Here is a 23,041-nt window from a genome sequence, read left to right as displayed (position 1 = left end):
TAAACAATCAGCCCCACAGGTAACTTCCACAAAGCTGTGAAAGATCTTAGAGACAAGGCAAGAAGGTCCTTCTATGCCATCAAAAGGAACATCAAATTTTACATACCAATTAGGATCTGGCTAAAAATACTTCAATCAGTTATAGAACCCATTGCCATTCATTGTCTGGGGTCCAATCATCAACCAATAATCAACAAAATGGGACAAACACCAAATTCAGACACTGCATGCAGAATTCTGCAAAAATATCCTCCCGTGTACAACGTAAAACACCAAATAATGCATGCAGAGAAGAATTAGGCCGATACTCGCTAATGATCAAAATCCAGAAAAGAGCGGTTAAATTCTACAACCATCTAAAAGGAAGTGATTCCCAAACCTTCCATAACAAGCCATCACCTAGAGAGATGAACCTGGAGAAGAGTCTCTTAAGCAAGCTGGTCCTGGGGCTCTGTTCGCAAACACAGACAGACCCCACAGAGCCCCAGGACAGAGACCCAACCAAATCATGAAAAAACAAAAAGATAATTACTTGACACATTGGAAAGAATTAACAAAGAAACAGAGCAAACTAGAATGCTATTTGGCCCTAAACAGAGAGTACACAGTGGCAGAATACATGACCACTGTGACTGACTCAAAATCAAGGAAAGCTTTGGCTATGTACAGACTCAGTGAGCATAGCCTTGCTATTGAGAAAGGTTGCCATAGGCAGACGTGGCTCTCAAGAGAAGACAAGCTATGTCCACACTGCCCACAAAATGAGGTGGAAACTGATCTGCACTTCCTAACCTCCTGCCAAATGTATGACCATATTAGAGACACACATTTCCCCCAGACTACACAGACCCACAAAGAATTCGAAAAAACAAATCAAATTTTGATAAACTACCATATCTATTGGGTGAAATACCACAGTGTGCCATCACAGCGGCAAGATTTGTGACCTGTTGCCACAAGAAAACGGCAACCAGTGAATAACAAACACCATTGTAAATACAACCCATATTTATGTTGATTTATTTTCCATTTTTACTTGAACTATTTGCACAATCATTACAACACTGTATATAGACATATTATTTTGGTACTTGTGTGTGTTTAATATTTACTGTTCACTTTTTATTGTTTATTTCCCTTTTGTTTATCAATTTCACTTGCTTTGGCAATGTAAACATGTTTCCCATGCCAATAAAGCCCCTTGAATTGAACACCTCACTTTGACCATTTACTCCCCTTAGCATAACTGTTTTCATGTTTCCTAGAGTATTGATAACTGTGCTAAAACCGGTGTTGACCGTTCTTAAATTCATCAGTATTCTGCGCTCTGGCACACTCAGACGCGAGCGCTCTAAAATCGGAATAGATAGCCAGAGCGAATTTACGAACGCACCCTATAACTAAACACATTTTGCTTTCACAATTTAACATTGCAGTAGCCTCCCTGTGGTGCTGTGCCGCCAATCTCACTCTACCCGTGACGTTAAAGTAATAACATGAAAAAAAGCGTGCTAATTAAAACAAATACGAGTTGGTATAATTTTTATTGTGGAAGATTAAGTGTGTGTCAAACTGTTTGCTTGGAATGATTTGTAGCTATCGTCTCAATCTGTGCATGAGAGTGCATCCGAAAACACGCGATACTGTAAAGTGTTTGTGCACCCAAATTCAGGAGGACACAGATTGATGGATTGACTGCGTTTTGCAAGTGTCGGCTCACTTGGCCGCATTGTCTCATTGCATATCCCCAAGTGTTGCATGAGTCGGGAAAAACGTTTGTCTTGATCAAATTACAATAAAACCGATAGACTTCACTCTTTCTTTCGATCTATCATTCGGGTCAGTCGACGTGCGTCTACCAGTTCTGACATGTTCTCCCTAAACCACGAAGACTCCTTCGAGACGCCAGAGATAACACCTCATGGCGGTGATCATCTTCAAAATCTTCCTTCATCATAGGGTCAAGTAAGCTTGGTGACATTTTGCACAAGTGGCTCTATATGAAAAACAATGACAGTAATCTAATCATTGTACGAACTAGAAAGAGTTTTGTGGTAAATTAGGTAACTACCTTGTTTGTATGATCAACTATAGCAATAACTCACTTATTTTACATAGGCAGACTTGTTCCAAGTTTATTTATCTTTGCCGCAATGGTTTGTGGGTAATCCAGAGTGCAGCCAGCCATCCAGCTCGATCGAAACGGCGGTGCGGAAGAAGTGGAAGTTACAAAGGTAAACATGAATACTAGCGATAATCGTTAGAATGGACCTCAACCGACAATTTTCTACATCGATGTCTGTGGACACCGAGGATGTTACTATCTAGGCTAGCTAATGCCAATTGTTGAACAGCCACATAGGCTACGAGTCAAACAACAATCCGCCCGTTCAGTCTATTCAATTTCAGCAGTGCAATGAGTCTGAACGAACATTCATTACAAGCACTGTCGTGGAGGAAGCTTTACTTGAGTCGAGCAAAACTGAAGGCTTCCAGTCGAACGTCTGCTCTACTGTCTGGGTTCGCTATGGTAAGGAATAAACTGGCCCAAAGTCAGATGCATAGCAACAGAGGCAATTATTTGATGTGCATAGCATGAGGACCAGCATCATCCAAAACAAGAAACGTTATGTATTCATCATGTTGAATGGATTTCTTGCACTCCCTAGTTTATTTATTTTTTGTTCTGCTTCATTTTGTTAGGTCATGTTCCAGACAGCCTGTCTTGTATGCTTATGTCACAATGTTCTTCCCCCCTTTCTTCTCTCAGGTAGCAATGGTGGAGGTTCAGTTGGACACAAGCTATCCATACCCACCTGGTCTCCTCATTGCCTTCAGTGCCTGCACCACAGTGTTGGTGGCTGTTCACCTCTTTGCCCTGATGGTTAGTACCTGCATCCTGCCTAACATCGAGGCAGTCAGTAATGTTCACAACCTCAACTCGGTGAAGGAGTCTCCACATGAGAGAATGCACCACCACATAGAGCTGGCCTGGGCCTTCTCGACAGTCATTGGCACACTGCTCTTCCTGGCTGAGGTGGTACTCCTCTGCTGGGTCAAATTTTTACCCATTAGGCCTAAGAACCACAACCCCAACAATGGGACCATATCTGCAGGTGTGGCTGCTGCCATCACCTCCACCTCCATCATGGTGCCTTTTGGCCTGGTATTTATAGTCTTCGCTGTACATTTCTACCGTTCCCTTGTCAGCCACAAGACAGACAGGCAGTTCCAGGAGCTGGAGGAGTTATCCAACCTGACCAGGCTGCAGAATGAGCTGGACGGTAGAGGGGAGTCCCACTTCCAATCCCCCAGCTCTCATTTCCCATAAAGACTGACCTCTCGTTGATAATGTCTATTTCAAGCCAATCCTTTGTTGCCAATAGTTTTACATTTCTATTAAAACACTACATAATCTGCTCATAATTTCAAAACATTTGAGATGTTACTCACCGTTTCCAAATGTTCACATTTCTAGATATTTTTTTAATTATTTTTCAAAGAATGATTCCAGTCAGTGTTTTTAACTTTTAACTGAAACTATACCAGTTAACACAGTGGTGTCTTAAAGATGCACTCCAACCAATCGCAGCACTCCAATGAATAGCAGCTGTCAGCAATTCCAACAACACGGATAAGCTCATATTTGAAACGCATGAAAGCCATTACAAAAACAGACTTTCTATCCAAAAACAAATAGTTTAAATGGCTAAACAATTGAAAAGTGTGCAGGTACTTGCTACTGTGATTCCTGAAATGCAGAGCCTGTTGAATTATTTTTCTAATTCAAAATTATACTTTAGTTAAATTGTTTGCTAACTCAGCTGCTTAACTAGCTCTGTCTTATTGACCACTCAATATTGCAGTTAATAACTTTTTATTTTAAAACAAAAAAAGCTAAATTAGCCATGCTATGAATACAACTCTCATCTGCTGTCGACATCAGGATACGATTTAAGAGCACTAGTTAGCTCCAAAAGTGGTTAGTAACTTTGGCTGCATGCTGACGGTGCATTCAGAGCTGTCCAGTGGCTAGCCACACTACAACCTTCATTTTACCAGGTTCCCATGAAGCAATTGCAATGACAGTCAACCACAACATACCCGAGAGTCTCCTGATTAGCACGGGGTAGTCTGTGTTTAATTTCATTGTGTATTAAAAACACAGTTTGTCATTGTGAGGGGATTACGCCAGTGGTTCGAAGGGGGAATTAGGCTTCCTGGGAAAACGTGGTCCAAGGTTGCAACAGTAACCAAGGGGGCCGGGGGCTTAGCAAAGGGTCATTTGGATTCGTAACATACCACACAAATTGCTAAATCGTATGAAATCATACAAATTGCTATATTTGTAACATATCACACAAAATGGATGACATAGCACACAATTGGATGAAGTCGTACACAAAAAACGGGTAGCACTTTTGTCTCGTGACCAGCACTTTCAAAACTACTGGCTGAAGTTATACAAACGTTTGAGAATGCATCTTTCACTGGCACTTGGAGCATTTAGGCCAGTTTTGTTATTTGTTTTACCTTACAGGTAATGGTAGGAGGGGGCTAAAGAGGCCTCTCATTAAAGGGATAGTTCACCCAAATTACAAAATGACACTGGTTTCCTTACCCTCTAAGCAGCCCAAGGACAAGGTATGAAAGCAATCTATGCTTTGGTTTCCCTGGCACTGTTTCCACATGTTAGCGTTTTAGCATTTGTGGCACAAATCACATTGATGGGTCGATATTAGCAATTTTCGCGCATCGTGTCCAAATCATAAGAAAGTATCTCAAATTGATAGTAAAGCTCAAAAGTCACTTAGAAGTTTTGAACATGATGTGCAAAAAATTACTTGAATGGGATTTGTGCCTCAAATGCTAAAACGTTAGCTTGTGGAAACAGTCCCAGGGAAATTAAACCAAAGAATGGATTGCTGTAATACCTTGTCCATACTGCTTAAAGGGTAAGGAAACCAATATGTCATTCTGTAATTTGGGTAAACTATCCCTTTAACTACTATATTGTGACAAGGTGGCTTGCCTCATTGTATTCTATGAGCACCAATGAACGGGCACGTACCTCTGCCCAAGCGTTGCTGATGCATGCCAGATCTTACAATGCCTGGATAGGTATTTTAAGTACCAGCTAACCACTTTTGTTATAACAATCTGGTGTCCGAAGGCACAGTCGACGATGTGGCACGCAACCATTGGTTGATGCATGCAACGTCTGACCAGCGGAACGCGACCATTGTCTTCTGTCAGTTCTGTATTCAACCTAAGGTTCAGGTTTCAATTCATGTTTGAGAGATTAAATGTAATCAGCCTGCTTATTAAGTTATTTTTAGTCTAATCGGTTGGCCAAATGTTGCTGCATAAACTCTACAAAAAGTGTTTTAATAGTTGTAAACTGTGGTATTGAGAAATAGCATTTTGTACCATGATTATTTGGTCGGAAAATATGAATTTGTGACTAGAAAAGCGTCAAGTTATTTTCACTGCTGCTTAAACAGTGAATACAGAGATTAACTGCACATGTTCTTTCTGAACACAATTGGCTTTGTAAAAGTGTTATTTGTTGCTTTAATTTTCTGTTCAAAGTGCACCCTTTGTGACTTGTTTGTACACTGAGTGGGTTGGTCTTGGCAAATGTAACTGTTTACTTTTTGTTTTGCTTCTAGGAATGTTTGTAATACCTCGAGTTGCCACTGGGGAATGATATCCAGATGGCACCGTGATCTCATTACAAGTCAAATCATGTTCAGTGGTCCCGTTTCAAAGAAGTAAAATTACTAAAAATCTTCCTCATGATGATGTGCTCTCTTTATTCGTTACATGATGGCATTTAACAGCATGGTAAGTGAGCATGGTGTCCAGAGATCAGCAGAGATGGAGCACTTTAGGGTGTTCTGATGTTCTTCTTTGGCTTGTCCTATTCACCGTGGTATGTTGATTGTGTTTCCATTAAAACTGATCTCACATCCAACAGATGTACCTTAAATAGAGAAAAGGGGGAGACCTCACCATACAGTGAATTGATATTCACATAAGCAGGTAAAGTGGCTTGGCTCAACACTTGCAACACCCGGTAAAGACAAACCTCTTAAAAGTATGTACCTTAGGAATCGGGTATATTGTGGGTGTTGGTGCCTCAGCTCTTCCAAAGTCAGACACTGTTCCACATTTGGCCACTCCGTCCACCCAGAAGCCCTCATAAAGCTGACCTTTGTCCAGGTAAAAGAACTTTCCATGCCCATTCTTCTTCCCATACTTCCAGTTGCCTTCATACCTGTTTTCGTTGGCTTCAAAACAGATGAGAGAAGTCGCAACCTGACATACTGTATATAGTCTACGGCTAAATCCATTCAGACCCAAACAGAATTCATTCAAATCAAATGACAACTTTTTTTTCACAAAAAAAACATTGTATTAACGAATCACTGTTGGCACAGTAGTAAGACTTGTGTGCAATATTTATTTCTTAGTGTTTCATTGAATTACATCCATATTGTCAAAGTACACTAATGAAGATGCAATAAAATGTAGTCTACAATTACTTAATCTCTCACCCCTCCACTTGCATACTCTGGAAATCAACTTTTTTTGTCTTGCACACACCCATGACAAGTTCACTTTTTTTTTTAAAGATTTTTTTTTAAAGTAACCGGTAAGGCAAATTCTTCTTTACAATGACAGCCTACCGGGGAACAGTGGGTTAACTGCCTTGTTCAGGGGCAGAAAGACAGATTTCTGTCAGCTCGGGGATTCGATCCAGCAATCTTTCGGTTACTGGCCCAACGCTCTAACCACTAGACTACCTGCCGCCCCAGTCATGAGATAGTCTTAAATGTAGAATAATGTGCCCTTACCGAGACGAAGCATGCCCTGTCCGTGATGTTTGTTTTTCAGCCATTCTCCCTCATATATGTCCCCATTGTCATAATACATCCTGCCCCAGCCACTCCTCTGATCCTCACTCCATTCTCCCTCATAGCAGGCAGTGTCACTGTAGAAGTAGGTCCCAAACCCCTAAGGTAGATGAGAAGACATATAGAAACTTGCCCTTGTTTCACTGAGGCCAGGTGTCTTATAATAAATGAAGAAATAGAATAGACCTAGGTTTACATTATTTACATTCTCAGCCTAACAAAACAAACTTTGTCCTGTGTACATACATGCTTTTTGTCATTTTTCCATCCACCTGAGTATTCCCTTGAATACTCATTGGTTACAGACAGGAGTTTGCTGTAGGTCCCATATCCATCACGTTTGCCATATTTCCAGTCTCCATCATAAATGGCCCCGGCCTTCTTCCAAATTTGAGTTCCTTTGCCTAGAAAAATTAAAGGAACAGTGAGAAAAGCCACCCACATATTCATTGCACATTAAAAAAAATAGGTCTAGCTGGTAACAAATTAAGTGGTGACCAACACTATTGAAGTTATAGTGGGAAAGAAAAAAAGTTATCTTACAGTACCTGACAACTTTGGACACACCTACTCAATCCAAGGTTTTTCTTTATTTTTACTATTTTCTACATTGTAGAATAATAGTGAAGACATCAAAACTATGAAATAACAGATATGGAATCATGTAGTAACCAAAAAAGTGTTAAACAAATCAAAATATTTTATATTTGAGATTCTTCAAAGTAGCCACCCTTTACCTTGATGACAGCTTTGCACACTCTTGGTATTCTCTCAACCAGCTTCATGAGGTAGTCACCTGGAATGCTTTTCATTTAACAGGTGTGCCTTGTTAAAAGTTCATTTCTGGAATTTCTTTCCTTCTTAATGCGTTTGAGCCAATCAGTTGTGTTGTGACAAGGTAGGGGTGTTATATAGAAGATAGCTTTATTTGGTAAAATACCAAGTCCATATTATGGCATGAACAGCTCAAATAAGCAAAGAGAAACGACAGAACATCATTACTTTAAAATATGAAGGTCAGTCAATATGGAACATTTCAACAACTTTGAAAGTTTCTTCAAGTGCAAAAACCATCAGGCGCTATGATGAAATTGGCTCTCATGAGGACTGCCACATGATTGATTTGATTTTGATCTCTTTTAGTCCTCATTTGGACTAATCTTCAAAGAGTCCTTAAACATTAAAATAGAATTTATAATATGATCACATTTTCACATATAACACACTGTTACAAACAGACATAATACACTGACATATTGACCAGGTAAACAGTCTAAAAAGATAGATTGATTCTTCATCGACCATAGTCCAGCACATTTACATTTAAGTCATTTAGCAGACGCTCTTATCCAGAGCGACTTACAAGTTGGTGCATTCACCTTATGATGTCCAGTGGAACAACCACTTTACAATAGTGCATCTAACTCTTTTAAGGGGGGGGGGGGGGGGGGGGGTTAGAAGGATTACTTTATCCTATCCTAGGTATTCCTTAAAGAGGTGGGGTTTCAGGTGTCTCCGGAAGGTGGTGGTCCCCCCCCCCCCCCCTTAAAAGAGTTAGATGCACTATTGTAAAGTGGTTGTTCCACTGGATATCATAAGGTGAATGCACCAATTTGTAAGTCGCTCTGGATAAGAGCGTCTGCTAAATGACTTAAATGTAAATGTGGTGATTGATTCCGCTGACCTGGCCTCGTGGGGGAGTTTGTTCCACCATTGGGGTGCCAGAGCAGCGAACAGTTTTGACTGGGCTGAGCGGGAGCTGTACTTCCTCAGAGGTAGGGAGGCGAGCAGGCCAGAGGTGGATGAACGCAGTGCCCTTGTTTGGGTGTAGGGCCTGATCAGAGCCTGAAGGTACGGAGGTGCCGTTCCCCTCACAGCTCCGTAGGCAAGCACCATGGTCTTGTAGCGGATGCGAGCTTCAACTGGAAGCCAGTGGAGAGAGCGGAGGAGCGGGGTGACGTGAGAGCACAACTTTCCTATGTATTATATTTAAATGGTTTTAAAGTATTGTTTGAATTTATATATTGAAAGGTTTCTGGTTTGCTCAGCTAAATTATTCTATTTCTTTATTGGTCTAAATCGAAATGTTATTTTGCCTATTTCTCTTTTCTGTCTGGATAACACATAGATGGTGGACAATCTATTCCTAGTATTTACTGAATGTCTGTCTCTTACCAACATTCTCTTTTGTCCAAATGATTTAATGATCCACTAAATCAAATGCTGCACTAAAATCTAAAAAGAGTACTCCACAAACCTGCCATTATCCATAGCATTGAGCCAATGGTCAGTCATGTCAACCAATGCAGTGGTAGTGGAATGTTTTATGCGATAAGCATGCTGATTGGCTGTAATCAGATAATTATTTTCCATGTACTCCCAAATTTGTCTACTCACAATACCCTCCAATATCTTACTGAGTGAAGGGAGTAGACTAATTGGTCGACTATTGGGAGGAGTAATTGGTTCTTTGCTGTCTTTCGGGATAGAACACAGTTTAGCATGCTTCCCTACATTTGCAAATGGCCCTTTTTCCAGTGACCAATTAAATATGTATTTCAGTGGAGCTGCTATCTGGGGAGCAGCATAGTGAAGTAAAAAATTGGCCATAAGATCATAACCTGTAGATTTACCATTGGGTAATGACTTCAATAGGTTTAACACCTCTACTGAGACTATATCCATGAATGTTAATTTGCCCATCATTTACAGATCAGGAAAGGAAGACCCAGAGTTACCTCTGCTGCAGAGGATAAGTTCATTGGAGTTACCAGCCTCAGAAATTGCAGCCTGAATACATGCTTCACAGAGTTCAAGTAACTAGACACATCTCAGCATCAACTGTTCAGAGGAGACTTTGTGAATCAGGCCTTCATGGTTGAATTTCTGCAATGAAACCACTACCAAAGGACACCAATAAGAAGAGACTTGCTTGGGCCAAGAAATACGAGCAACTGACATTAGACTGGTGGAAATCTGTCCTTTGGTCTGAGGAGTCTAAATTTGAGATTCTTGGTTCCAACCGCTGTGTCTTTGTGAGACGCAGAGTAGGTGAACAGATGATCTCCACGTGTGGTTCCCACCCTGAAGCATGGAGGAGGAGGTGAGATGGTGTGGGGGTGCTTTGCTGGTGACACTGTCTGTGATTTATTTAGAATTCAAGGCACACTTAACCAGCATGGCTACCATAGAATTCTGCAGCGATACGCCATCCCATCTGGTTTGCACTCAGTGGGACTATCATTTGTTTTTCAACAGGACAATGACCTAACACACCTCCAGGCTGTGTAAGGGCTATTTGACCAAGAAGGAGAGTAATAGAGTGCTGCATCAGATGACCTGGCCTCCACAATCACCCGACCTCAACCCAATTGAGATGGTTTGGGATGAGTTGGACCGCAGAGTGAAGGAAAAGCAGCCAACAAGTGATTAGCATATGTGGGAACTCCTTCAAGACTGTTGGAAAAGCATTCCAGGTGAAGCTGGTTGAGAAAATGCCAAGAGTGTAGTATTCTACAATATAGAAAATAGTAGAAATAAAGAAAAACACTTGAATGAGTAGATGTGTCCAAACTTTTGACTGGTACTGTACATTCTTAGAATCTGTTGAAAGATTTTTTTTTTAATGGAGAGAACCAGTCACAGCCCATGTGTCTGAACGGTGACACAGTAAGCCTAGGCCTAATACTTGGTGTGTGCAAAATCTATGTCATGCTACAGTAGTACCATGCTTCTTGCTGTCTAGCCAATCCCCGGTGTATTCATCTCCATTGACTGAATAAACAGTGTGTCGCAGTCCACACTTTTGTGCCTTTCTGTCCCATAATTTTGACAGGGGCTCCACTTTTTGAGGTTTCTTCAGATGAGGCATGGCTGTAAGCAAAACATACATTATTTTAAAATTAGTTTGAAAAAGTTATTAACTTAAAGGCACAATCCTTAATCAATTTACAGCATAACTGCAGCCCCACCACCTGGTTTGGAGGATGCTGTAGAAATACATGTATCTGGTAACCTCTAGACTACAGCTATGGATGCAAAGACTTGACAGTCCATTCATGGTACAGGTAGTTGAAAATAGTTTATAATTTGAAGCTAGCTATAGCTACATTGTTTGTTTACAATGACTGATCAAATGACAACCAAAACAGAAACAAAATTAGAACATTTCGCAGGTTATGCCAAGTAAGCTTCAAATTAAATTAGCTAACTAGCTAGCTAATGTGACATTTTTATACATTACTTTTACAGCTAAAAATAATTTATTAACTCAAATTGTACCTCGTATGTGTCCAAGCGAACGACTCCTTTTAGCTCAATCCACTTGTCTTTTCAATTTTCAAAGTGAAGTAAAATTTAACATTAGGTCAACATAGCTGGTTAGCTAGCTAGGTGGTAAAAGACATGCGAGGCAACAATGACCAGGCGTCCTCTCCCCATAGCAACCAACTTGCATAGATGTAGAAATACTAGATTTCGTTCGGGCTGAGAAACTTTCTCCGTTTTTTGTAAATGTGTCATTATATTGCCCTCAAAATCATTATTCAAAACATTCATACAAAAACAGTTCTGTTTATGAAAATGTTACTGTAGTACGGGTTCCTGTCTAGTAAGTTTATTTCTGCACTTTAGAACAAGTGACGACACAAATGTACATTTGACAGTAGTAGGCGGTCAGACGCATGCGCTCTAAATGAAATAAGAAAATAATCGTGGACAGCTGTACTAGCCGTTGGAGGTTCTGTACAGTGGGAGTCGGCGAGTGCCGCTTACTGCCATAATGTCACTGCAAAGGTGTCAAACTGAATGGGGAGAAATTGACCAAGAATATCAACAGTTACAGGTAGGCCTATGTGAAACCAGTTTGATAACTAGCTAGGTGCGTGGCATGACGTGGGCTACCGCCAGTTCAGAAAGAGAGGTTGGAGGATGATAACGGATATAACGTTACTATTGTCAGCTCAGCTAGCTTTCTAGCTAGTTTAGCTAACCCAGCCAACATGGCTAGAAGCTAGCTAGCAAACAAACTAACTTGATAAAGGGTTATAATCAGGTATTTTTGTACACAATATGTTGTATTTAGGAACTTTCCAATATAGCTAATTCGTATACTGCGGTATCTGCAAGTCAGATTTACTTGAAGTGGTACAGTTAGCTTTTAATATCCGCACATTTGAACAATGAATGTCGAATGTTAGCTAACGTTAATTATCTAGCAATAATAACGTTAGCCTGTTAAAGTCCTTATAACCAGCAAGCTAGCTAGCTAACTCCTATTAATAACAATGATTAGGTAACGTTAGTTGTGTTTTAGTGAAATCCACCAAGTTTTCACTACGGCGCAGTTAAATCAGTCAACCAATGCGGATAAGTAGCAAATAAGTGTCACTTAACTCTGGGTGTAGTCGTGTCTTCCTCCCCTCTTAACGTTATTTCCTTCTTAATTGCTACCACTTGAAACGACTGGATAGGTTTCAATGATATTGTAATGTTGCCTTCCATCCACCTGTCATATACTGCTAGATCAGGGACCATAGAGAGAGGAAATAAAGAAAGTAAGCCACTGAGAGCCTCAAACTGCAAGAATAAAAGAGGGGATCTGTCCTAGACCTTATCCATCACGGCTTGTCTAAATTTGGAGTTGAAAATAATTGCCTGACAGTTATCAACATATTTGAGTACTGGTGAGCAATGTGCAGTCATTTGTTTTCCATTTTTATTTCTAGGAAACTCACAAAGTGTACAGACAGAAGCTCGACGAGCTCACCAACCTCCAGGCAACATGCAGCAGTGCCATTAGTAAACAGAGGAAGGGTCTAAAAGACCTCCGGCACAGTCTGCGCAAGTAAGTAGCCTACTATTAGTGCTGGCAGCTTGCAGTTATTGACAAAGAATGGTCCAGTCTTGTTTTCCTGTACCAACGGTCCTCATAATTAGGACCTGAGCATTTAGTGTGTTGTTCTCCTACAGATGTACAAAAACAAGCGATGAGAAAGAAACGGAACTGATCAAAGACATCCAAATGCAAATTAAAGACAAAGAACATTTCTTCTTTGATATGGAAGCCTATTTGCCAAAGAAGAATGGGTCAGTGTATTTGAGGACATGGTTATTTTTTGGTTGGTTACAGATTTTACGCAGTTTGTCATTAGTGGGTGTAAAAGTATGTGTCTCTTTTCAGATTGTACTTAAATTTGGTCCTTGGCAATGTGAATGTCACACTCCTCAGCAACCAGGCTAAGTAAGTGTGTTGCTTTAACAAAATATCTGTATTCCGTCACATCCGTTTGGTTGCTGCATCTGATTCCTTGTTGCTTCTTTTCGCTCGAGCAGATTTGCCTACAAAGATGAATATGAGAAGTTCAAGCTTTGTATGACAATAATCTTGATGTTTGCTGCCATAACCTGTCTCTTCTTGTTCAATTACCGGTGAGTTGGTTATATTATACATTTTGATGTTTCCTCGTAGCATCTTTTAATGTTTCGTTAAAGCAAGGTAGTTGTAAATGTCTGTTTCGTTTCAGTGTCACAGATGAAATCTTCAACTTCTTGCTGGTTTGGTACTATTGCACTTTGACCATAAGGGAAAGCATCCTCATGAGCAATGGGTCCAGGTGAGCTACTAAGCTTTTTATGTGACTGAATTATTTATTTACTCCATGAGATTCAAATACTAGACTAGCATGTCGACCTAGTTCTGCTTCTTTATTCTAATTCCACTCAATGTGTCCTTTCAGGATTAAAGGGTGGTGGGTCTCCCATCATTACGTCTCTACCTTCCTATCAGGTGTAATGCTTACCTGGTAAGTCCTTTTTATTTATTTTCAACTTTGAACACTTTCATTAATTGCTGTCGGTCAAAATCGATTGGCAGTTACCCTCAAAGGTTGCCTGACGAGCAGTTTGATTGATAAATGTTATTTGATCGCCTGTATTGATTGGTTCCTCTGTTTCTTCTCAAAGGCCAGAGGGGTCCATGTATCAGATGTTCAGAAGTCAATTCCTTGCCTTCTCCATTTATCAGAGTAAGCATCTACTTTCTAATTTTATCTTCATATGTGTAGAGGTTTTTGAAAACAAGTCGCACAATGTAAGTCCATGTCATTACTCATACATGATTGATTGTAAAAGTATTTGATTCATTTGTTGAAATTCATCCCTGTGTTTTTCAGGCTTTGTGCAGTTTCTTCAATATTACTACCAAAGTGGCTGCTTATACAGGTTACGAGCTTTGGGAGAAAGAAATCAGTTGGACCTCACAGTAGGTAAGATGAGTTCCTTTTCAGTTAAGACAGTTTCTAAGGCTTGCTTATTGGTTATGACTTGGGAAAGCTTTTGAACCATTAAGTCACAACCAAAATTATTGGCACCCTTGAAAGATTTATTTTTATTTTTTAAAGGCTGTATAAAATAAATAATACAAATACTGAGCTATATTGTATGCTAAAAAAAAAAATAGAACATTGTGTGTTTGCATTTGTTGGATGACATGAAAATAGAGCTCTTTGGCCACGCGCATATACAGAAAAGAACTCCATACCTACTGTAAAATATAATGGGGGGGTTTTGCTTAATTAATTTGTCGCCAGCAGCACAGTTAGTCACCAACGCTCTGGTTAACATTGTAAACAGCCTAACCAGCTCTGCTAGGTCAAGTAAAATGGTCAGAGTGAGGTGTTCTCTCATTTACATCTGGAAGTAGCAAGCAAGCTAGCTAACTTTACCCAGTTAACTTGGGTGCTTGACTGCCGTTGTGAGGTCAGAACGATCAAATAAACCCTATTCCTATTCCCGCACAGGGCGGGGTTGAGACCCAGGGCCTCAAGCTTAATGATGAGCTTGCAGGTTACTATGGTGTTGTAGGTTACTATGGTACTATGGTGTTGAATGCTGAGCTGTAGTCAATGAACAGCATTCTTACATAGGTATTCCTCTTGTCCAGATGGGATAGGGCAGTGTGATAGTGATTGCATCGTCTGTGGACCTATTGGGGTGGTAAGAAAATTGAAGTAGGTCTAGGGTGGCAGGTAAGGTGGAGGTGAGTCTCCCAAAGCAGTGCTACTGGGCGATAGTCATTTAGTTAAGTTACCTTTGCATTCTTGGGTACAGGAACAATGGTGGCCATCTTGCAGCATGTGGGGACAGCAGACTGGGATGCGGGGAGATTGAATATGTCCGTAAACACACCAGTCAGCTGGTCTGCACGTGCTCTGAGGACGCGGCTAGGGATGCCGTCTTGGCCGGCAGCCTATTGAGTGTTAACACGTTTAAATGTCTTACTCACGTCGGCCATGGAGAGGGAGAGCCTGCAGTCCTTGGTAGTGGGCTGCGTTGGTGGCGCTGTATTATCTTCAAAGTAGGCAAAGAAGGTGTTTAGTTTGTCTGGAAGCAGGACTTGGCTGGTTTTCTTTTTGTAGTCTGTGATTGCCTGTAGACCCTGCCACATACGTCTCGTGTCTGAGCCGTTGAATTGCGACTCCACTTTGTCCCTATACCGACATGTCGCTTGTTTGATTGCCTTGCGGTGGGAATAACTACACTGTTTGCATTCCGCCATATTCCCTGTACAAGACATTTGCATGTGTGTTAATAGTTCTTACAAAGAAGTGGGCCACAAGCAACCCCATGACTGGAAAAATGGGACAAAGGTGGTGTTTTACCCTTGAGCAAGTTGCTACTCTTCTAATTTGAGTGATGTCCCAGTTGTCGGAATGCCCTGCATGAGTTCACACACGTCCTCTTTTAATCAAAGTTTACATTTCTACTGCCCAAAATTCCAATTATGATATACTGTAGAAAAATATATTTAGTGAAATCTTGCTGACCAGAGGGAGCTAATGGACAACATTTTGCAATCAGTTTGCAGCTGCCCTTTGAACATAGTATTGGTCAAGAGGATAAAGGTTTTGTCCCTCTTGTTTAGCTGTTTTTGATATAGCTTACTTTACTCTACCATGTGTTTTAGTCTAATGATTAACCTGTACTCCTGACAAAGCCAGTTGAACTGGATGTAAACATACTGTCTTTCGGGAAGTTTATGCATTATTCAATGTTCTGGATTTTCCACCATTTATTAATTGTTTTTCTGTTTTGCAGAGGGGTTCCAGTCATGGATGTGGAGAGGGCTCACCTTCGTCTTGCCATTCCTCTTCTTCGGACATGTAAGTCTAACACAACTGTACTAAAATGGTTATCCAGGGATGAGGTCTGGGTGTGTGCCAGCTTGTTTCACACAGACTAGGATGAGGTGTTATGGGGGAAGAGAGTGGAGTGGGGAGACTTGAAGAAGTTAAAAGATGCTATTGCAAAATCTGTCACACTTGTAAAATAAGTGTTGCCCAACATGATTGCAAAGCTTACATTTTGTTCCTTATTTCAGCTGTTTATACTTGTACACACGCCAGCTGCCATGCTTGTGTTCTTGAATAAGGTTTTAGGTCTTAGACTGAGCTTTTCTCTCTCCACTCCCATTCACAGTTCTGGCAGCTGTACAATGCTTTGACCCTGTTTCGGTTGGCAGGACATAAAGACTGTAAAGAGTGGCAGGTAAGGACAGAAATACTACCACCCAATCTCTGTAAAATCCCTTGTTTTCAAATAGAATACAGTACAACATGCCTCTACATCCACCCCTGTCTCGTTACAAGACTACTCTCTACTCAGTCACTGGCCACATCATCATGATGCAAAATGCATCCATTTTGTGTCATCATGAAGTAGCTGGTGACACTTTGCTTCTTAAAAGCTCAATATCTTAAACTTCACTACTGACATGCCACTTTTTTGGAACTGTGTATTAAAATAAAAATCCCTTTAAGAATGACACCTGTGATGTCATTGTACTAGATGTCATCAATGGAAGGTTTAACTTCCAGTGTCAGTAGTCTTGTAAAGATTTTCAGCAAAAATGTGATTTCTTCTTTTAATGCCTTTTTTATGTCTTTCAGGTGTTTATGTTGGCATTGACATTTCTTGTCCTATTCCTGGGGAATTTTCTTACCACATTGAAAGTTGTTCGCCAAAAAGTACAGGAAAACCCAGAGAAAGTGCAAAAGCAAGAGTGAATACAAGTCTGACTACAGCTCAGACTCCCAAGTGGCCAGTGACCATGAAACAAAATGCCACTTTGAAACGCACAATCGATGGAAATATGGACTGCAGGAGTTTTTTGCCAGGATAAGACGGAGTGAAGAGACCGATGTGTCTCAGCCTTGATGACAGTTGCAACATTAACCAATAACCTTGGCTGAATGTGCTTTTGTTTCCAATAGTTTGTCGTTGTCCTTGCTACACATGCAATCACAACACAGAGCGGCCTTCTTCTGGCAGTTGAACCACTGGACCATTTGAGACTTGATCCTGTAGATTTAGAGTAATTGGACAGACTTATTCATTATGGTGTGGATGTATTTAGGACAGAACATGTACTACATGTACAGAGATCCACTCTTTAAACTATATGCAACTAAACAAAGACGGGTAGCATTAGGTCATGAGAAGAGGTTAGATTTACCTACAAAGTATATGTACTGTCAATACTTCACACAGCTGTTTTCGGTATGGAATATTTGAATGCATCCATGGCACAGCAATTTTGACTGTTCACAACTACAAGTGTCTGTCGTTTTGATATATTTTTCAGTAAAGATGCATTGAACTATACAATTCTCCCGGTGTGCTGTTTGAAAGTAAACCTGTTTCTTTTCTCTGGATATTGACATGTTGATGCGGGTACATCTTATATAAAAAAACTAAAGTCTGCTTTTTATTTCAGCAATGTACCAGCCAGGACTTGTTAACTGATCATAGACATTTACAAACTTTAACAGCAGCCATTTACTACCATTGTTTGGGTTGTTTTGGCAACCATAAATTACAGCTGTTCTATTTTTAAATAAATAATACTATTTTAAATAATGAATATACTAATAAATGTCAAGGTTTTAGTATACAAGGATTTTCTTTCCCTTCTGTAATGCACCTTGTTAAACTGAGTTCCTGGTGTCATAACTTCAGTCGATTCAGAATTAAGACACAAATCCATCTTTAAATAAATCCTGTAATCCAGTTCAAAATGATAACCCTTTCAATTAATGGTTATTTGAGACCTGCCCAATTCAGGCTGTGCTGGTTGTTTTGAGTTCACCTTTGTCTCAGAGTATGCTGTAAATGTCTACTTCAAACAATTGCTGGTACTTTGAGCAAATTATTGGGAATAATGTCTTCAGTACAAATATGCTGGCGTGATCAAGTTCTATAACTCTGCTAACATACCGTATGTATTGTAACGCATCATCTCTGAACTAAGGCAAAATCTCATGAGCTTGTGTGTATCCCTTTTCAGTGTCCTTTAATTTTGAACTGTAGTATTAGATCTGAACAACTTCAGTACTTAGTGACAGCGCTCTCTAATGCCTCATCTCTCCCTGTAGCCTGTCACAATTACTTGATTGATTTTTTTGTTCCATTTGGAATCAAGCGTTCTGTTTTGTTATTGAAAAAATCTAAGGTCTTGGATATTAGTCTTGTTTCTGTAAAGAAGAAAAATCCATTCTACGCTTGAAGGGAGCCACTCTTTTGGTTATACTTGTAGGCAAAAGCCTGTTATTGACCATTAGTCCAAAATGTTACATTCTGTTAGTAACATCAACTGCCGCAATGCACTACACAACAGCACCTATTTCCTCATATGTTGTGGTATTGGTTTCATGTCATGGATTGTCCCATAAGACTGTACCTTGTGCCTAAACGTATCACTGTAACAAGAGACAGTGGACTAAGTGATTTCATTGATTGTCTCTGATTAAAGGATGATATCTGAGAGGAATTTATTTACATTGATAAGGCCCTGTGTTTTGGAACTAACAAATATTAAATGATAAGTCATGTAACAAACATATTTGCTTAGCAAAGAAATATATACATCAGCTTTCACATGCCTATCTACAGTACTACTGTAGGACACATTGCTATGTCAGTGTTTTTTCATAGCAACCACCACTAGTGGGCACTGTCATTAAACTTTAGAAAACTGCAATAGATATTTGTCCAGACTCCAGCTCTGAAAGGAACTGATGTCTATCAGCTTTCAACCACAGTAGTAAATGGTTGTAAATTGTCCTGACAATGTAAAAGGTGCAGTCTACTTATCATCCTCTGCAGAAAGGGTAAGTCACTTACATGAACATGTGTAATGGCAGTGGTGTAAATTACTCAAGTAAAAAATACTTTTGGAGTATCTCTACTTTACAATTTATGTTTGACTACTTCTACTCCACTACATTCCTAAAGAAAATTATGTAATTTTTACGCCATACTTTTTCCCTGACACCCAAATGTACTTGTTACATTTCAAATGCTTAGCAGGACAGGAAAATGTTCAAATTCACACACGTATCAAGTGTATGCCGTCATTGTAAATAAGAATTTGTTCTTAACCGACTTGCCTAGTTAAATGTTTTTCTTTAAAAACACCCCTGGTCATCCCCACTGCCTCTGATCTGGTGGGCTCACTGAACATATGTTTTGTTTGTAAATTGTCTTAGTGTTGGAGTGTGCCCCTGGCTATCTTTTAAATAAAAAAAGAAAACCATGCTATCTGGTTTGCTTATTTATTACAAGGAATGTGAAGTGATTTATACTTTTATTTTTGATACTTACAGTACCAGTCAATTGTTTGGACATCTACTCATTTAGGTTTTTCTTTTTACTCTTTTCTACATTGTAGAATAATAGTGAAGACATCAAAACTATGAAATAACAGATATGGAATCATGTAACCAAACAAAGTGTTAAACAAATCAAAATATATCTTATATTTGAGATTCTTCAAAGTAGTCACACTTTGCACACTCTTGGCATTCGCTCAACCAGCTTTGAGGTAGTTACCTGGAATGCATTTCAATTAACAGGTGTGCCATTCTTGGAATTTCTTTCCTTCTTAATGCGTTTGTGCCAATCAGTTGTGTTGTGACAAGGTAGGGGGGGTATACAGAAGATAGCCCTTTTTGGTAAAAGACCAAGTCCATATTATGGCAAGAACAGCTCAAATAAGCAATGAGAAACGACAGTCCATCATTACTGTTGGAAAAGCATTCCAGGTAAAGCTGGTTGAGAGAATGCCAAGAGTGTGCAAAGCTGTCATCAAGGCAAAGGGTGGCACATTTGAAGAATCTAAAATGTATTTTGATTTTGTTTAACACTTTTTTGGTTACTACATAATTCCATGTGTTATTTCATAGTTTTGATGTCTTCACTATTGTTCTACAATGAAGAAATAGTACAAATAAAGAAAAACCCATAAAAGTTTGACTGGTACTGTAAATATATTTAAAAACAAATGCTTTTAGACTTTTACTCAAGTAGTATTTTACCGGGTGACTTTTACTTTTACTCAAGTATGACAACTGTGTACTTCTTCCACCACTGTGTAATGGGCAAACTATTCCTTGAGTGGGTATATATTTATAGACGACTTCGTGAAACAAATCTTGCCAGGTGATAAAGTGATCAGTGGAACCAAGCTCTTCCTAGAAATTGAACTGCGAAAGAAAATGACATTCAACCTCTCAATGATGGATGGTGAGACAAGCTTAAATAAGTCCCGTCCCCTATTTAGGGAACTATGAGCAGTTCTTGGACCGGTTCCGACTGACATTTGTGTGTACGAGCGCTCTGTGAACCACGCAACATGTACAGGCAGAATTGACGCGTTCATGTAAGCCAATGATGAGATCATAGAGATCCTATTAAATTCAAACTTTATGGCTGAGATGCAGTAGGTGTAATCTGACACCTCATTTGCATAGAGAGCAACACGTCACATTTTCTGGCCTATCCAGACAAGGGATCGATTTCCTCTGACTGTGAACCTCGCAGCTCAGCTTACAATATGGCATTTGAAACGGGAAAGCAACTGCAGCAAAAGCAGTGTCATCTTGCTGTGATGTTCTTAGATGGATTTAGAGATCAACATGAAAAAACCCAATCATTTCGTAGAATTCAAACAAGAGCACTTTTTCTTGGTCACAGGGGGACTAAATCACTTTGTGCTTAAAGCTGAAGTTATAACGAGTTAGCAGGCATTTGAATGGCGTCTCTGGGCAGAAATGGTACCAATTTTGTACTGCAACTAAGTACAGTTGAAGTCGGAAATTTACATACACTTAGGTTGGAGTCATTAAAACTCCTTTTTTAACCACTCCACAAATTTCTTGTTAAGAAACTATAGTTTTGGCAAGTCGATTAGGACATCTACTTTGTGCATGACACAAGTAATTTTTCCAAAATTTTTTACAGACAGATTATTTCACTTATAATTGACTGTAACACAATTCCAGTGGGTCAGAAGTTTACATACACTAAGTTGCCTATGCCTTTAAACAGCTTGGAAAATTCCAGAAAATTATGTCATGGCTTTAGAGGCTTCTGATAGGCTAATTGACATTTGAAACAATTGGAAGTGTACCTGTGGATGTATTTTAAGGCCAACCTTCAAACTCATTTGCTTGACATCATGGGAAAATCAAAAGAAATCAGCCAAGACCTCAGAAAAACAATTGTAGACCTTCACAAGTCTGGTTCAATTTCCAAACGCCTGAAGGCACCACGTTCATCTGTACAAACAATAGTACGCAAGTATAAACACCATGGGATCACGCAGCCGTCATACCGCTCAGGAAGGATATGCGTTCTGTCTCCTAGAGATGAACGTACTTTGGTGCGAAAAGTGCAAATCAATCCCAGAACAACAGCAATGGACCTTGTGAAGATGCTGGAGGAAACAGGTACAAAAGTATCTATATCCACAGTAAAACGAGTCCTATATCGACATAACCTGAAAGGCCGCTCAACAAGGAAGAAGCCACTGCTCCTAAACCACCATAAAAAAGCCAGACTACAGTTTGCAACTGCACATGGGGACAAAGATCGTACTTTTTGGAAAAATATCCTCTGGTCTGATGAAACAGAAATAAAACTGTTTGGCCATAATGACCATCGTTATGTTTGGAGGAAAAAGGGGGAGGCTTGCAAGCCGAAGAACACCATCCCAACCGTGAAGCACGGGGGTGCTTTGCTGCAGGAGGGACTGGTGCACTTCACAAAATAGATGACATCATGAGGGAGGAAAATTATGTGGATATATTGAAGCAACATCTCAGGACATCAGTCAGGAAGTTAAAGCTTGGTCGCAAATGGGTCTTCCAAATGGACAATGACCCCAAGCATACTTACAAAGTTGTGGCAAAATGGCTTAAGGACAACAAAGTCAAGGTGTTGGAGTGGCCATCACAAAGCCCTGACCTCAATCCTATAGAAAATTTGTGGGCAGAACTGAAAACACGTGTGCGAGCAAGGAGGCCTACAATCTTGACTCAATTACACCAGCTCTGTCAGGAGGAATGGGCCAACATTCACCCAACTTATTGTGGGAAGCTTGTGGAAGGCTACCCGAAATGTTTGACCCAAGTCAAGCAATTTAAAGGCAATGCTACCAAATACTAATTGAGTGTATGTAAACTTCTGACCCACTGGGAATTTGATGAAAGAAATAAAAGCTTAAATAAATCACTCTCAACAATTATTCTGACATTTCACATTCTTAAAATAAAGTGGTGATCCTAACTGAGCTAAGACAGGGAATTTTTACTAGGATTAAATGTCAGGAATTGTGAAAAACTGAGTTTAAATGTATTTGGCTGAGGTGTATGTAAACTTCTGACTTCAACTGTATGATCATATTTATTTTCTATTTAGAAGGTGAAAAAAGTCATAATTTGATTGTTATTATATTTAGAAAGCATTTCAACCATTTCCAGCCCTATTCACCCACTTTTGTTGAATAGGGGAAAAATCATATATGATTTGTCATATTTCTATCATATTTGTACTGTGTACATGAGCTTGTGTCCTCAAAAGTGATTACAACTCAGCAATTTCTAACTATTTTTACCGGAAAGGTGAGATTTTAATCTTTCTGGCAGTATAAGCATTACTTGGTATTGTTTATGGCCCTCTCATGATAAATAATTACTTTTGGTATGTCTATTTACGCAGAAATCTACATTTTGATATTACATTTAACTGGTTAAAAATAAACTAATAAATCACAGAAGACCAGC

The 23,041-nt window shown here is 39.7% G+C and overlaps 3 protein-coding genes across 3 annotated transcripts; 2 read left to right on the top strand and 1 right to left on the bottom strand.

Annotated features, from left to right (window-relative positions):
• Nucleotides 1-1,698: 1,698 nt before the first annotated feature.
• LOC139544507 (calcium release-activated calcium channel protein 1-like) lies at nucleotides 1,699-5,799 on the top strand. Its single transcript, XM_071351664.1, has 2 exons — nucleotides 1,699-2,530; nucleotides 2,771-5,799. The coding sequence occupies exons 1-2, from the start codon at nucleotides 2,417-2,419 to the stop codon at nucleotides 3,329-3,331; spliced, it is 675 nt and encodes a 224-aa protein (XP_071207765.1). The 5' UTR covers nucleotides 1,699-2,416; the 3' UTR covers nucleotides 3,332-5,799.
• Nucleotides 5,797-11,506, bottom strand: morn3 (MORN repeat containing 3). The gene is made up of 6 exons (XM_071351663.1): nucleotides 11,202-11,506; nucleotides 10,647-10,793; nucleotides 7,167-7,324; nucleotides 6,861-7,020; nucleotides 6,109-6,293; nucleotides 5,797-5,986 (listed from the first exon to the last, which is right to left on the bottom strand). Exons 2-6 carry the CDS (start codon nucleotides 10,789-10,791, stop codon nucleotides 5,924-5,926), a joined length of 711 nt encoding a protein of 236 aa, XP_071207764.1. The 5' UTR covers nucleotides 10,792-10,793; nucleotides 11,202-11,506; the 3' UTR covers nucleotides 5,797-5,923.
• A 91-nt stretch (nucleotides 11,507-11,597) lies between these two features.
• On the top strand, nucleotides 11,598-18,741 carry LOC139544504 (transmembrane protein 120B-like). The gene is made up of 12 exons (XM_071351660.1): nucleotides 11,598-11,763; nucleotides 12,647-12,765; nucleotides 12,891-13,007; nucleotides 13,102-13,161; nucleotides 13,254-13,349; nucleotides 13,445-13,534; nucleotides 13,658-13,723; nucleotides 13,884-13,945; nucleotides 14,093-14,185; nucleotides 16,017-16,081; nucleotides 16,398-16,466; nucleotides 16,868-18,741. The coding sequence occupies exons 1-12, from the start codon at nucleotides 11,701-11,703 to the stop codon at nucleotides 16,982-16,984; spliced, it is 1,017 nt and encodes a 338-aa protein (XP_071207761.1). The 5' UTR covers nucleotides 11,598-11,700; the 3' UTR covers nucleotides 16,985-18,741.
• Nucleotides 18,742-23,041: the final 4,300 nt, after the last annotated feature.

The sequence above is a fragment of the Salvelinus alpinus genome, chromosome 18 (genome assembly GCF_045679555.1).
Source record: "Salvelinus alpinus chromosome 18, SLU_Salpinus.1, whole genome shotgun sequence".
NCBI classification, from domain to species: Eukaryota; Metazoa; Chordata; class Actinopteri; order Salmoniformes; family Salmonidae; genus Salvelinus; species Salvelinus alpinus.
Note: the sequence above shows the minus strand (reverse complement) of the source record. Positions and strands in the feature narration are given on the sequence as shown.

Excerpts from the sequence above, each read along its gene's own strand:
- LOC139544504 (XM_071351660.1), top strand. The coding sequence starts at position 11,701 with ATGTCACTGCAAAGGTGTCAAACTGAATGGGGAGAAATTGACCAAGAA. Across the intron at positions 13,350-13,444 it reads CTCTTCTTGTTCAATTACCG|TGTCACAGATGAAATCTTCA; the intron begins GTGAGTTGGTTA and ends GTTTCGTTTCAG. Across the intron at positions 14,186-16,016 it reads TCAGTTGGACCTCACAGTAG|AGGGGTTCCAGTCATGGATG; the intron begins GTAAGATGAGTT and ends TCTGTTTTGCAG.
- LOC139544507 (XM_071351664.1), top strand. The coding sequence starts at position 2,417 with ATGAGTCTGAACGAACATTCATTACAAGCACTGTCGTGGAGGAAGCTT. Across the intron at positions 2,531-2,770 it reads TACTGTCTGGGTTCGCTATG|GTAGCAATGGTGGAGGTTCA; the intron begins GTAAGGAATAAA and ends TTCTTCTCTCAG.
- morn3 (XM_071351663.1), bottom strand. The coding sequence starts at position 10,791 with ATGCCTCATCTGAAGAAACCTCAAAAAGTGGAGCCCCTGTCAAAATTA. Across the intron at positions 7,325-10,646 it reads GCTAGACAGCAAGAAGCATG|GCAAAGGAACTCAAATTTGG; the intron begins GTACTACTGTAG and ends TAATTTTTCTAG. Across the intron at positions 6,294-6,860 it reads ACAGGGCATGCTTCGTCTCG|CCAACGAAAACAGGTATGAA; the intron begins GTAAGGGCACAT and ends TCTGTTTTGAAG.